General features: G+C 38.3%; 1 protein-coding gene across 7 annotated transcripts in view; it reads left to right on the top strand.

Annotated features, from left to right (window-relative positions):
• Window positions 1–14,078, top strand: part of GARRE1 (granule associated Rac and RHOG effector 1) — a 61,825-nt gene that overhangs the window by 29,601 nt on the left and 18,146 nt on the right. For all 7 annotated transcript variants that reach the window (XM_064519685.1, XM_064519678.1, XM_064519683.1 and 4 more), the window contains 2 exons: window positions 2,861–4,191; window positions 13,102–13,308. In XM_064519685.1, coding sequence (XP_064375755.1) covers window positions 3,697–4,191; window positions 13,102–13,308 — 702 coding nt within the window. In that variant the 5' untranslated portion in view covers window positions 2,861–3,696. The remainder of the gene's footprint in view (window positions 1–2,860; window positions 4,192–13,101; window positions 13,309–14,078) is intronic.

Below are 14,078 nucleotides of genomic sequence, written 5' to 3'. Positions count from 1 at the left end.
GTTTTCTCTCTAAATAAATAAGTCTTTTTAGATGCTAAAGACACAAGCTGCCTTCTTTAAGTTGTTGATTTTATTACAAATAAATTTTGAAGTCTGTCTATGCGCTGTTCAAAGAATTGAACAAGCATCTACAAGTTTGACTATGAAATTGTCTAGAAGTAAAACATAATGATTTATCACACTTTTATAGGTGTAAGAAATACGAAAATGGCATTTTTTCTATTCCTTGCATTTATGTTCTTTCAGGTTTTAGCAGTTTCAGGTATTGCCTAAATATCAGACTCTTTGAAGTGGCCAGTTTCAGTGTCTCTTAATTTGATACTGAAAGGCTTGCCATGTAATCGGAAGAATCGAATCATAGCGCGTCTCTTGTATGCTTGACTAGTTCAATGCTGTCTAGCTCAAAATCCCCTTCTTAGCTTTTTCTACTTCTTACACTAATTAACATTTAGATGTTCCATGATCATTTCTGAAGTTCCTCTGCAATGTGAAATTCATGTCTATTTAGGCAAAAGTCACCAGTTTACTTATACAATGCATATAAATTAACCAAGTCTTTTGCTCCGTCTACATTTATATGCAATCAAGAGAACCAATTTATTCATGCTTTACATTGTAAATCACTGTAGCTTGTAAAGCAAGGAGGAGAATATTTTTAACCATGCATATGATATAAAGACCTGCTAGAAAATTCCCTCCTTAAGAAGTTTACAGCATTTTGACACATTGAATATTGAGAGAAGTGTAAGGCTAGCTTTTAGGAAAGAAAGAAAGAAAATAATCAGCTTAAAGTGCTTTATTAAAGGATGTTGGAGTGTGTATGGGAATATCTGTGGTGTTTTATCTGTCCATCATGTTTTTAAGAAGAAGGAATATAAAAGAATATTTGCTTTAGATCTTGGAAGCAAAACCATCTGCAGCAGTGACTTCCTGAATCTTGTGTCTGTTGTCTTAGTGGGCGTGAGACTATGTGGCTCTCTATATGGTGTTTCATCCTGCTATGTTTTTGCCTGCTTTATTTATTTATTTATTTTTGGGTCTTTGTATCAGACATGTCAAAACACATTATGTGAATAAATTAATATTTTATTTCTTCAAACAGGTGGAAAACAAATTTGGACTAAAGATAAAATCTTAATTCCTCAACCTTTTTGATGCTACTAATACAAATTTCATATAGTTATGGGAATATTTTGTTGCTGAATTGAAGTGCTCCGTCTCAGTATATCTAGATTATTCTTTTTACTTCTAAGTGCTCAAGAGAAAAAAAAAACTATTACAAGTTACTGTTTGATACTACCCTTGTAAGTCAGAATTGCTGCACTAAGGAAAGGAACATCCTTATTTGATCAAATCAAGTTATGTATTTGTATGGGAGGGAGAGAGTAGCCTAAGGTGTGACTAATAACTAAGACTGGAAAAACTGACTGAACAAATTAGTTCTGTACACTATACGTTCCCTCTAATACCATCCACACATTAAAAATCCCAGGTTTCTTTTGCTGCTGTTTTTATTCCCTCCAAGAAATAGAAAGTTTCTCTCTAAGTGAGGAAGAATGTAGAAAGTTACTTGTTTAGGAAACTGGAATGGAGTTTCCCAGTCTAACCTAACTTGCAAGATAAGAAGTAATTAGGTCAATGCAGTTTTGACCCTGGCACAGAGAAAAGGAAGACATTGAAATGAGATTAGGTAACAGACTGTAAATTCATAGCATTTATAAAAATCTCTCTTACCTCTTTCTGTATACATACATATATATTTATAAACATACAAACGTTTATATATGTATGTGCATATGTCTATGTGTGTGTATATATATATATATATATATATATATATATATATATATATGCACACACACACACACACACAAATATGAATGCACTCCTAGTGTAACCGTGACCAGTTCATGGATATGACTCCCACCCATGTTCATGATCACGCGCTGCCCAACGCTGTCCAGTTAGGAGCTGTGTCTGGCTAAGAGCGAGGGCCCAGACACCTTTATGCCCTCTTCCAACAGCTCGGATTCCTCCAGCCTGGCTGTGGATATCTCCTGCTGCAGAGTGACCCTGTGTTGCTGCTCAGGCTCTACTAACCTTCCTCCAGGCACTCGCGGGAAGGTGCCCTTGGCTCCCCAGCTGCGCCGGATGTTGCTGGGAGCAGTTAGGGCAGTACTAGAAGGTGCAATTCCCCCATATTTTTATGTTGGGTGAGACAGCTCTTCTGGCCGCTCTGTTAGGTAGTTCTGCCACATATAAGATGTTCTATATAATAGGGACATGCCATCATTGTGAAACTAGATGTGTGCATTGTATTTTTCAGCTAATCTCAGTTAGGATATTAACAGAGTACTTTCTATGCTGTTGTACTGGGGGGAAAAAAAAAGCTGTGTCTGTTCATTCAGTAAATTATTAAAAAGAACCATCAGGAGTCTCAAATTTCTGCAATAAATTATGGTGTGTGGGGAAAAAAGGTTTCATTTATTTAATTCCTAAATTATTTAAAAAGGAGAAGGTTAGAAAATATGATTAACTCTCCCTGAACTCTGCATTAATAGCGTTTCACTGTGTTAGCTCTGTAAGAGTTGCACTGGGGATTAACTGCTAGTCTCAAATTTGGCTGTCTAGGATGGGAGAACTAGTAAGAAAATATTCACCGCTGTTAAGTTTAGTAATGTGATGATACTGACTTGTAACTGCCTTTCAGATTATCAGTACAATTCTCTCTTCTTTGATCGTATGCGTTGTTCACAATGTATGTCTAGAGAAATATATCAGAACACTGCAGGAGTTAAAATCTTAAAGCTTCTCATTGTTCCATAACCTTTTAACATTTTTTTTCCTTTTTCCTTCACAGGAAATGACCTAGAGGCCTTACAAATACATTTGTGCATTTTTGTTCCGAGTCTACAATTGAGGGCAAATGCAATCTGGAAGCACCACTTTTTAATGTTACAACGGAAACAACTACCTCAACAAACAAGGAAAGAAGAAGGCTTGCAATAATAAACACTCTAATTTTTAATAGCTTATATTTGCAAAGTCTTCTGTAAACAGAGTCCAGATTTTTTTTCTTCCTCCAGTGTTAAGAAGAGACACTACAAGTGAACTAATTTGACAGACTGGATCTGTCAAGACATTTAACGATATTTGATCTGCTGACATAAGGATTTGCTTTTTCAAGGAAGGAGCCTCTGCACTGCTTTTATAATCGCTGTTGATCGGTGGTTTGCTCCGCTTTTCCTGATATTACTAATTGGAAAATTGTATTAAGGTATTGCTTCTAAAAATATTATTTGCCATTGACAAAAATAACTTTTGTAGACTTAACAGGAAGTGTCAATATGCTCATGAGGAAATTATAGGCGATAACTTCTCTGCTCCAGTGTTGCTTTTCTGTGTGCAGAGTGGAATACCAAACGAGACAGAGCATTATTAAGATACTTCAGCATGCTTTTTGAGTACAGTTTGTAACTGCAGCAGGGCTGCACTGAACACTGAAAATACTAAGTCAGCAAAGCTGCTGCCTTTCTCACTGCTGATACAGATTATCCAGACGCTTGCCTTTTTGAAATGCCTTTTGTGAAACCTATGTACACAGTCCTCCACTGTTACTGTACATAACTATATATTTGCGGAAGGAATTTGACAAGTGATTGTTAATTCAAGGAATCTTTGGACAAGCACTCACTTATGTATTGCTGTAGTGCACAAGAAAGCAAAATGGACTATAAGCGGCGCTTTTTGCTTGGCGGGTCCAAGCAAAAAGTGCAGCAACACCAGCAGTATCAAATGCCTGAGCTAGGCAGGACCCTGAGCGCACCGCTGGCATCTACAACCCCAGCATCCCCTTTGGTCTCCTCAGCTGCTGCGGGCAGCTGCAGCCACCCTGGATCCCATACTACTCCGATTGCAGACATCCAGCAGGGAATCTCCAAGTATCTGGATGCACTCAATGTGTTTTGCCGTACGAGCACTTTCCTTACAGACCTTTTCAGCAGTGTATTTAGGAACTCGCACTATTCTAAGGCAGCTATGCAACTGAAGGACGTGCAGGAACATGTCATGGAAGCAGCGAGTCGACTCACAGCAGCAATAAAACCAGAAATAGCAAAAATGCTGATGGAACTGAGTGCAGGAGCTGCAAACTTTAAAGATCAAAAAGAATTCAGCCTACAAGACATTGAGGTAAGTTACCTTGGGGGATGCTGGTTTGCATGTGAAGTTGTCTCATTCCTTCGTAACTGAACTTCTTTTTAAAATCACTGCTGCTCCAAAAGTTCTCTCTGCCTTGCTTCTATTTTTGTGGGCAGTGCTTTCCGTGATAAAAGGAGGAAAACCTTTTCTATTTTGTTATGTTTTCTCCTTGAAAGTATTAGGTTATTTGCAGTGAGCGACTTCAAAGTATGTTGATCTGAATATTTGGCAGGTATTTCTGTATGGGGACTTGCACTAAATTCAGAGATGTCTTAAAATTGGAAAGGTGAAGTTTCTTTGCATTGAATAATTAAATTTTACTACTTGCATTGTTTTAAATATTAATCTTCCATGTGGTTTTAACTTTTAACTGGTAATCCAAAAACATCTTTCTTCTTTGAGGAAACATATGCTTAGCCTTTAAAAAAAAAAGGGGGGGGGGGGAAAGAGGACTTAAATTAAAACAAAAAACAAAACAAAAAAACCCCCAGCATCTGTCCTGTGTTAACTCATATTTCTGACAGTATTTCTGACATTATTTTCTAAATTAAACTATATTTTTCTTAGTATTATCCATTAGAGGGGAAACCTGAACACACGTGGAAGTGCCAAATTATGATCAGTGGTTGTTTGAAACTACGTGTTAGTTGAGTAATGATCCAGATTCATGTAAAACAGCATTTTATCATTCTTTAGAACAGTTCTGTCTACTTTGTAAGCTGTTATATGTAAATGTTAGGTGTAAAAGAAAAATATGATGCTAACATGAGATATTTGTGCTGTAAAAAATTGTCATGACTGCCATGATTTCTATATACTTGCAGCAAAGGCACAATAGAGTTCAGAGATCTCTCAATTAAGATAGTATGCACAACCTTAACTGGGTCTGGCTGTGTATTTGCCCTGTAGTAAGTTTCTTAATTACATGATTATGTAATGGGCAGTGCTAAGTGATATTCACATATGAATTCCTGGCATTTTAAATAGTTCTTCATGTTCTAATGTGTTTATTTTACAGGAGCCTTTGCAGAGTTTTCCCTACTAAGTGCCATCCTGATTAGAAAACTTATTTTTGATTTTCTTATTTTTGATTTTGATTTCTAGTAGCTTTGTGAGCTATGAATGTAATGCGTGTTTGCCCCTCAAGCACTTTCTGCTTTCCGTAAGTGTGCAACTTACGGGTGAAGTAGTTAAGTAGAATGTAATGTTAAGTAGAATTGTAGCACGTAATTGTAGCAAAAATGATTGACATGTTTTTCCACGTTGTGTACCTATTATACAGTGAAGTGAGATTGTCTTCCAGAACACCAGTCTACAGAAGATAGTTGTAACTAATATAGAATCAAGCTAATATATCACTATGCTTATCTAAGGCCATAGAAAAAAAATCTTTTTTCTATTTAAAAATCTGTGTGCATTCATGTAACTAAAGACCTTGATAACACATGAAAGGGGAATCCTTTATTAAAAAAAAGGAAAAAAACATAAAGTACCACCTTTCTTCCAGCATTTTTTGTGGACTTTAAAACTCTGTCTTGCAAAATGTTGGCAACTACCTGTACTGCTCTTATAATCTAGTTGAACAATTCCAGGTGCTGGTTCATGCGCTGCTCTGCCCCCAGATGGGGGTCTCCTGGAGGGAGCGCTTTGCCAGCGGGAAGCGAAGCCGGAGGACCCTAGCAGAAGCAAGGCGTTGTTTTGGCCCAGCTGCGCGTCCTGCAAGCTTAGAGCACAAGTGGAGAAACTTGTTTCTGTCTCCGCTTACCTTTATAGACCTAACCTTTGTGCCTGAACACCATATGCACCTGCAGTACTCTTTTGCTAGGTAGCTCTGTATATGATATTAACAAATTTAAAGAGAGTACCGCTAGAACAGCTGGATTTCTTGGTTTTGTTTTTGAGCGTATCTTGAGGAAAGAAGTCATTCATCACTGCAGTGCTCTTAATCTTTTCTTAATTAAAGCTGCATCTTACACCTGACTTTAAAAAAGTCAACATGCAAAAATTATGAGAATTTTTGCTTAATGGGACAAATATTCCATTCTACTTTTGCTTAAGAGCAAGCAACATTTAAGGATTTGGCACTGACTCACATGGTAGTTTTATGAGTCAGCTAGGGAGCATGGTTTAGATGACACAAGTGTGTGTCAAACTAATTGGATAATTGTGCCCAGGAAGCAGTTATCGGTGGCTCACTTTCAAGATGGAAATACGTATTGAATAAGGCTTGGCAGAGGTCTGCATAGAGAATACACCGGTTAAATTTACAGATGATGTGAAACTACATGGTACAAGTATGCCGGAAGACTTGCTGAATTAAAAAGTAATCTTAAATTGCACAAATGAGTTTTCCACTCGGGATGGAATTCAGAGGGGAAAACTGCAAAGTACTATACTTAAGTAGAAATCAGCAGTCTCACTGATGGAGCATGGCGAACGTGTGATTGGGCAGCACTTCTGCAGAGAAGTGGCTAGGGCTTACGGTAATCATCTGTTGAATAGGAGCTGGTGTTGCAAATCCTAAATCAGTATTGCTGCTGTTGTGCAAAGAGGCAGTCGTCCTGTGTTAACAGGATATAACCTGCAAGAACCATGAAATAAGAGTTCAAATCTCTTCACTTGAGTTAGTGTGATACTAAATACAGTGCTGCACCAACCCGTTATTGCTGTTGTGCTTAGAGAAATAGGGAGCAACTGCATTGAGACCGGAGAAGAGCAGCAAGAGTATTCAGACATCCAGAAAATAGAGGACAGATTGAAAGAAAAGAAGAATTGGCATTACGGACTTTACAGAAAAGACTAAGGAGGAAAATCAGAATTCTTCAGATATGCAAGAAGCTGCCAGAAGAGGTGGCAGTGTTCTGTCCTTCATGTCCATGTAAGATGGAGCAAGAAGTAATGAACTTAAATCACATGTTAGATATTGTGGAAATACTTTGTCATGTCAGTGAAGCACTGAAATGGATTGCTACAAAGGCAGCAGAGCCTCCATCGTAAAGAACTTAAAGAACAGGTTAAACCTGCATCTGTCAGAACTGACTCAGTTAAGATTGTTCCTTGCTTGGGACAGTAGGATGACCTTTTGAGATCCTCTCCTGCTGTTTTCTGTGATTTGAAAACTGAGCTATTTATGCTAAAACTTTAATTTTTTTCTTGATCTATGGAAAAGTAAACATTTCATAAAACAGGTTTTAAAAAAACTCACTTCTGTATCCACCTAATGGAAGCAGAAATTAAAAAAAAATAAATAAAAAAAATAAAAAAAGGAGTTTCCTGACTGTTACCAGGGTTCACTGACTTGGAAAGCCAGGGGAAAAGAGTGTCACAAGCAGCATAATTTTTCCTTTGATGGAGGGGAAAACAGAGTAATAATCTGAAGTTGCTTTTCCAGCTTCTCTAGTAGATGACTGAAAGAACTGAGCTGATTATCTGTCTGAAAAAAGAATTAAGAGATGATTGAATGTCTGAGTGGCAGCTCAGAAACACCCTGTCAAGAGGTGCTCAGGAGCCCCTAATTTGGGGGATGGAGTCTGGCATTACAGAGCAATGGGAGGTGAGTCATAATTCGTTGTGGGCTGGAAGGACAGAACCCAAAATTCATTAGAAGGGCATCAAATCAAGTTTTTTCTATGCATGACCTCAACTAAGGAAAGTATTCCTCTCCTAAGCCTCCCTCAACAAAGGATGGGTGTTTTGAGGATGAATGAGACATGTAAGCGGAGCAGATTTGACTTTTAAAAGTTAGAGAGCTCTAGCTTTCGTGAGATGCTACATGCTTTTAACCAGTGTAGTGGGCTTTAGCTCTCAGGGAAGGCGGTATTAAGAAAACTTCAAGTTCTGATGAACGTAGACTGATTTGGATTTGAACTAAAAAAAGATTGTGCAACCTGGACTTGTAGCCGTGATGGGTGATTTTAATTAATTAATTAATTAATTTTGTCAGAACAGAGATTGCTTGCTCAGAGCTGTCTGCCAGGATATATAAAAAGTTGACTTCCCTTCATCAAAGTATTGGTGACAGAGGGAGTTTGCCAAGGTTTCTTAATTTCCCGAAATGCACATGTTGACTTTTATTTTCCGCTTTTCTTGACTCTCCTTTTTCTCTTTCAAAAAACCTGTGAAAACCTCGAATTCTTAGGAGTTTTGCACCTGTATGGGCGAGGAACAGCTTGGAAATCAAGGGGAATGAAAGTGTATTTTTATGTTCTTTAAGTTTTCGGAGCAGTCATTAGAGTTTTGTAATATAGAAGAGTACACTAAAACTGTTAATAAAAGTGTTAAAATAAAAGTGCTAAAAGAAAACCCCAGGCTTAACTGCAAAATATGAAGAATGAATCATGTTTTATTTATAGATGGAGTTTGTGTATTTTCTTAAAAGTGGTAATGACAAGCATACATGTTGCCTTCATAAACAAAAGGGAAGCATGGCTGGGGTGCAAAATACTTATGAGTAGTTCCATTCATATTAAATGGTGATTATTTTTGGCTTTTCTTTTGAGTATTTAAGAAGCATATGGAACAAAAATGTCCTAGTAAACATAAAACACATGCTTTCCTTAGCAAATATTGTAAAGCCCAAATTACATCTTTTGAATTATCTTTTCTGTGGTTTGCAGGGATCGGCTGCAGACTTCTCGGAGATGGGGAATGGTTACTAGCAAAAAGCTGCTTCAAATCAGTAGAAAAATACTGCAGCTGGAACAATACTATATACTATTCTGTTGCTTCTGTCTATAATCTTATAGTCTAATCTCTGATCTGCTAGCGTAGTCTTCAGAAATATCTTGTATTAGTCAGACTTGATTTCCTTTCTTTTTCTTTTTCTTTTTTTTTTTTTTGATAGCCTTAACACTAATTTAGCCAAAAATTGTCTAAGGATAGTTAGCGTTGCAATAGCACTCAATATCAGATTACCACTACAGGGTTTTTAGGTTGACTGTCAGTGTAAAGGAGCCTGCCAGGTTGTCCACGTCTCCTAATAGCGTGAAGGTAAAGGTATAACTTGTGTTGGAATCTGGTCTGTCTTGTAGGTGACTCTGTTTAATGAGCAGGATGGTGTCTGCCCATGGAGGAGTTCTGGGTCACGCGAGGTGGCTCTGCTGAGCTGCAGGGGATCGCGACGTAGTGAAAATGAGTGATGTTCTGTTCACTTGTAGTACTGAGTGGGAAAGGGGGTTATCTCACAAGCTGGTACACCAGTTTGAGTAATATCTCATTGTTAAGGTAATTATATTGCTATTTTCATCTGGTCTCTTCAGTGGGCAGATAAGTTATAGGCAGGACTTACCATCACGAAAGCTATTAAGAACTGTGCTAAGGGAAATGAGGGTGGTTGGAAACCAGGGAATAAGCGTGTGCTGTGGTGTTCGGGGTTTTTTGTTTGCTTGGGAGAAAAGCCTTCTCCCACTCCTTCCCCCCCCCCCCCCCAAAAAAAAAGAACAAAAACAAAAAAACCCCATTCTCTAAAATGGTACTTGGAATGGGAGGTATTTGTATCAAGGTTAGAAGACTGACATTGATTATTTGCAGACTTTATCAACAGTAGTGAATGTCTCAAAGAATCTGTGTTTAAAATTTCTTGCCTGGGAATTTGCATGGAATCAGTGTTTAGCAGTGAAATCTGTGCAGTATTTGTGTACAATTTGTCTAGCAAAATATTTCAAAATTGATTGCGTGCCCCCATCAAGATGATAATATGGGATGGAGTGTAGCCAAACTCTGTATCTTCATGTGAGATTTGTTTGTACATAACCAATCTGATCGTGTTAGCTAGCTTGGTTACTAGCGGTCAGTTGTGGTGTCGTGTTTGTCCCTTAATTGCACCTAAGTATTTGGGTGAATCCTTGGGCGATGAGCTGTTGTTGTACTGCATGTTTCTGAAGTTACACAGCTTGAAAGGCATGCTTCCAAAAGTGTCAGTTTAGATACAGTCTTAAAACAAAACAAAACAAAGTGCTGAAAAGGAAACTCTGGATATTTTTTTTTTTTTCCCTCAAGATGGATGAAAAAGGAGCAGTAACTCTCTAAGCAACTGCAACTGGAAGCAAGCTACACTGAATAAACTCAACAAACTGTCACCTGTTTTAGGGACAAGAGAGTCTGATACAAGACCTCCCTGAAAATTACATTACTTCCAGCTGCCCCAACTTTTTGCCAGATTCCTTTAGGTAAGATTGTTCAGCTGCTGAGGTAGCTGCCCTTCCTGCTAAAGGGTTAGGAAAGTCAGAGCTGCTAGTGGTGTATTTCATGGGATAAAAAGTTTGCAGGCTGGAAGAGCTCATCGTATGTGCAATGTAAATAATCCTAAGAAGTGGTTTAAAAAACAAAACAAAAGAATGAACCATTCCCCCCCTGCCAAACCAAAAACCGAAGAACTTACTGGTTGACACTTGTGGTGATTCCAGCTCGTCTTTGGTTGTTACATAGTCCCGAGGCTTTAGTTTGTCCTTTTTATGGTCTCAAGAAGGAGGATTGAACACTCCTGCATGGGAAAGTGGAGAAAAATAAACTCAAAATAGATGGTGGTATCTGTACTCTAATTGCGAAGACACTACATTGTATGCTGATGGTGTTCAGCAGATTTTGCAGCAAGGACTTAGTATGCTGCTTTACACACTTTACCCAGTAACGGCTGGCTGTATTTATTAAACTGGTGGTGGTTGTGCTTTGCTGCCACAGCAGAGCGAGAGACCTGGCTCTGCAGAAGAGAATCCCCAAGAAGCGAATTTTAAAACAAAATGAGTTTGGTGTTTGGAGTGAGTGTTTAAACTACAGTGCAAAAATCCCCCACCAATTGGATTTTATTTAAGCAGTTAAAACCATCCTTAACCATTTCTAAGGAAGACTGAAATAGGTTATTCATCACACAAAATAAAAGTTCAAGTAAAGCAGATGTTAGTATTTCTCTTTACTGCTTAACACTGTAAATTATACTAGGAATGTTGTGTGCTGCCACTTAAACTAAATCATTTGTTTATTTTGAGTGTTATCCCCAGGCAGGGAAAACTTCAACCTCTGTACCTTAAATATTCTTTGAAACTTAATTGGCTTGAAATTCCTAATGAGTCCTAGTTTCTTCTTCCCCTGAGTACTGCGTTCTCCATACACAGAAATACTCAGATTACCAGTCTTCTCTCCCTCCAGTTTTCTTATAAATCTTTCTAATTTTGTAGCCAGGAAAGTTGGAGTTCTATTCCTTTTATCATTTGCTGAGTACTTTTTAATAAGGCAAACTGCACTTTCAGAGGTCAGTCAGAATACCAAAAATGTTTTATTTAATGCTTTGTACAAAGAAGGGAAGTGATTGAAGCAGAATGGAATGTCAAAAGGAGACCGGATGCAATGGAAAAAAGAATTGCCACTGCTGATTCTTTTTAAAATAGATAGTTAATGCATATAACTGTAAGTGTGACTGCAGGATCTTGCCAGTAAGATCATTGTGTCTGAATATTTTTGTTCCAGAAGAATGTAGCTGAAAACGAGCCAGATGATTTATTTGCGCCAAGGCTTGATGGCTTTGTACGTTATCTGTGTATTTTGTGACATTATTCCTAAAATGGAATTTAAGTCTAGTCTTTTTGAATAAATCAAAGTCAAATATACATTTTAAACTGCTTGGTGTGACAAACTGCATAAAAGAAAGAAAACATTTTGAATAGCTTCTTGAAGGCTTTCTACAGTAACTTGGAAAATATTTGCCTCTCTGCTGTGCTCTAGTTTTGCTTCGTTACTAGCTTTTGTCCACGTGGGAAAGCGTGGCCCTGAAAACGGAGCACGCCTGCTCCCGTGCCTCTGTTCTGTGTCGCCCTCCCGGGAAGTTGTGTGCTTATCTGTTCTTTCATGTGCAGTGGGTGCCCCTAAATACTCAGTTTGTGCTTTTGTTTTGCTTTGCCTGTGGTAGTGCAGGTCTGGTTGTAATCCTCAGGTGTGGCGTTAGTGTTGAGAGGGAGGTGAAATGAGGGATGGAAGTTCTGGAGGAAAGGCCGCCGCTGTGGGAGTGCGTGACGCGGAGCCCGGCTGGTGCTGGGCAGAGCCGCCCCTCGTGTCCCGGAGCCCGCGGGAGCAGCAGGGCCCTGGGGCACCCCACGGCCCAGCTGCCCGCCAGAAACCTCCCAGCACCTTTTCTCTTGCTTTTTATTCCCTGCTTGCCCCCACGCTTTGCGCATGCATACTGTTACGTGACCCATTGCAATGAAGTATTCTGGAGTGGAAATTTGCGTCAGCATTAGCAGTTCCTGTCAAACAGCACAAGTGACAGAGCCGCAGCTTTGTGTGTCTATTCTGCAGTCATGATCTGGTTCAAAAAATGACACTGTTGTCTTATGTGGCAAAATATTTTGATTGTGTATTACTGATTATTGCTTTGATTGGAAGATAAACTTGTGGATGCAATTTATCTGATTTTGTGATAGTGTTTTGAAGTAGTTCATGGGGTTTGTTTTTTTTGTTTAAAAAGCATAAATTCAATTGTATCTGGGTGCAGCCGGGTTTGGTGTTGACTTTGTCCTTATGATAATATGCTCCTTGCATTTTAGTATTGCTTCATGTCCTTGATATTGCTAAGTAATGAAATGAGCTTTTCATTTTTCAAGTAACCATACCTTGAACTCACAAGTCTCCGTGCCGCCTTTCTACTTTTATGAACCAAATCAGTCTGATCACCCCTTAATTCATTAAAGCCAATGCTCGCTAACAGTTTACCTTGTTTTAAGTAAATAGATAAATATTATCTGCTACTTATAATCTGAAACATTACTATTTTTTTAAATTAAAAAAAGTCTGAGTTTAACTTGGTTCTTTACTTCAAACACTGACCAGGAAGGACGAAGGGACACTCCATAAGATTTCCTATTTGCTAAAAATGTGTTTGTGTTTTCTTTTTTTTTTTTTTTTTTTCCAAAGGTGCTTGGGCGATGTTTCTTGACAGTGATGCAGGTCCACTTTCAGTTCCTGTCGCAAGCTTTGCAGAAGGTCCAGCCAGTGGCACACTCTTGCTTTGCCGAAGCTGTAGCTCAGGAAAGAAAGAATGTTAGTGGGGCTGGAGCCTCAAATTTAAGCCCCACAAATGAGCTAGAAGATGCAATAAGATCATGGAGAGGAGCAGCAGAGGTATGGATGTCTTGTTGTAGTGAAATTGCATTATATTTAGTGAAACCTAAATTCAGGCCTAGCTGCCGTAATAAGGGAAGAAAATCTGTAATTTTAAAGGTGTGCTATGTTGCATGGGGGAATGGTGCAAGTGGTTTCGGATGCTAAAGCTTTTGTTACCCGTGTGGTATTTTACACTATCTTTGCCCTTTATAGTTTGGGGTTTTTTTTTTCTCTTTGTGATATGATTGTAAATAAGGAGCCCACAAACAGTGGAAACAGTTGTCTGTTATTACTAATGAATTAATGATGTGGTTAGGAGGGGACACAGGAAACTTTTTAAACAAGTATTTCTGAAGAGTGAGAGCGAAGTCTTTATGAAAAATAATTTAATGTCCATTTCTCTTAAATTTTGAGCATGAGTTCTACTTTATATTTTAAAATTGTTATGGTGATTTTTCTTTTTTGTCTTCATGCTGAGGGAGAACTGTTAAGTTTGGTGTTGCTTGATTTCTAAGTTGTTGGAATGTTAATTCCATTACTTAAATTTACCATTTTCTGGACTTGTATTTTAACAAACACTTGTCATCTGTGGAATCCTAATTTTTCTTGCGAGGAAAAAGTACTTTAGAAGGAAAAGCAGTTTTATGAATCTTTCTCTGTCTGTATGCTACTGAAGTCTACAAACTGATAGATCAGAATGGCTTCAGACATTAGTTGCATGGTTTCCTTAAATTCAAGTAATATGAAGCATGTGCTTTTGAAGTCTTAATTTGGCAGCCCACACAGGC

The sequence above is a fragment of the Dromaius novaehollandiae genome, chromosome 13 (assembly GCF_036370855.1).
Source record: "Dromaius novaehollandiae isolate bDroNov1 chromosome 13, bDroNov1.hap1, whole genome shotgun sequence".
Lineage (NCBI taxonomy): Eukaryota > Metazoa > Chordata > Aves > Casuariiformes > Dromaiidae > Dromaius > Dromaius novaehollandiae.
This window is presented reverse-complemented; position numbering and strand designations above follow the sequence as displayed.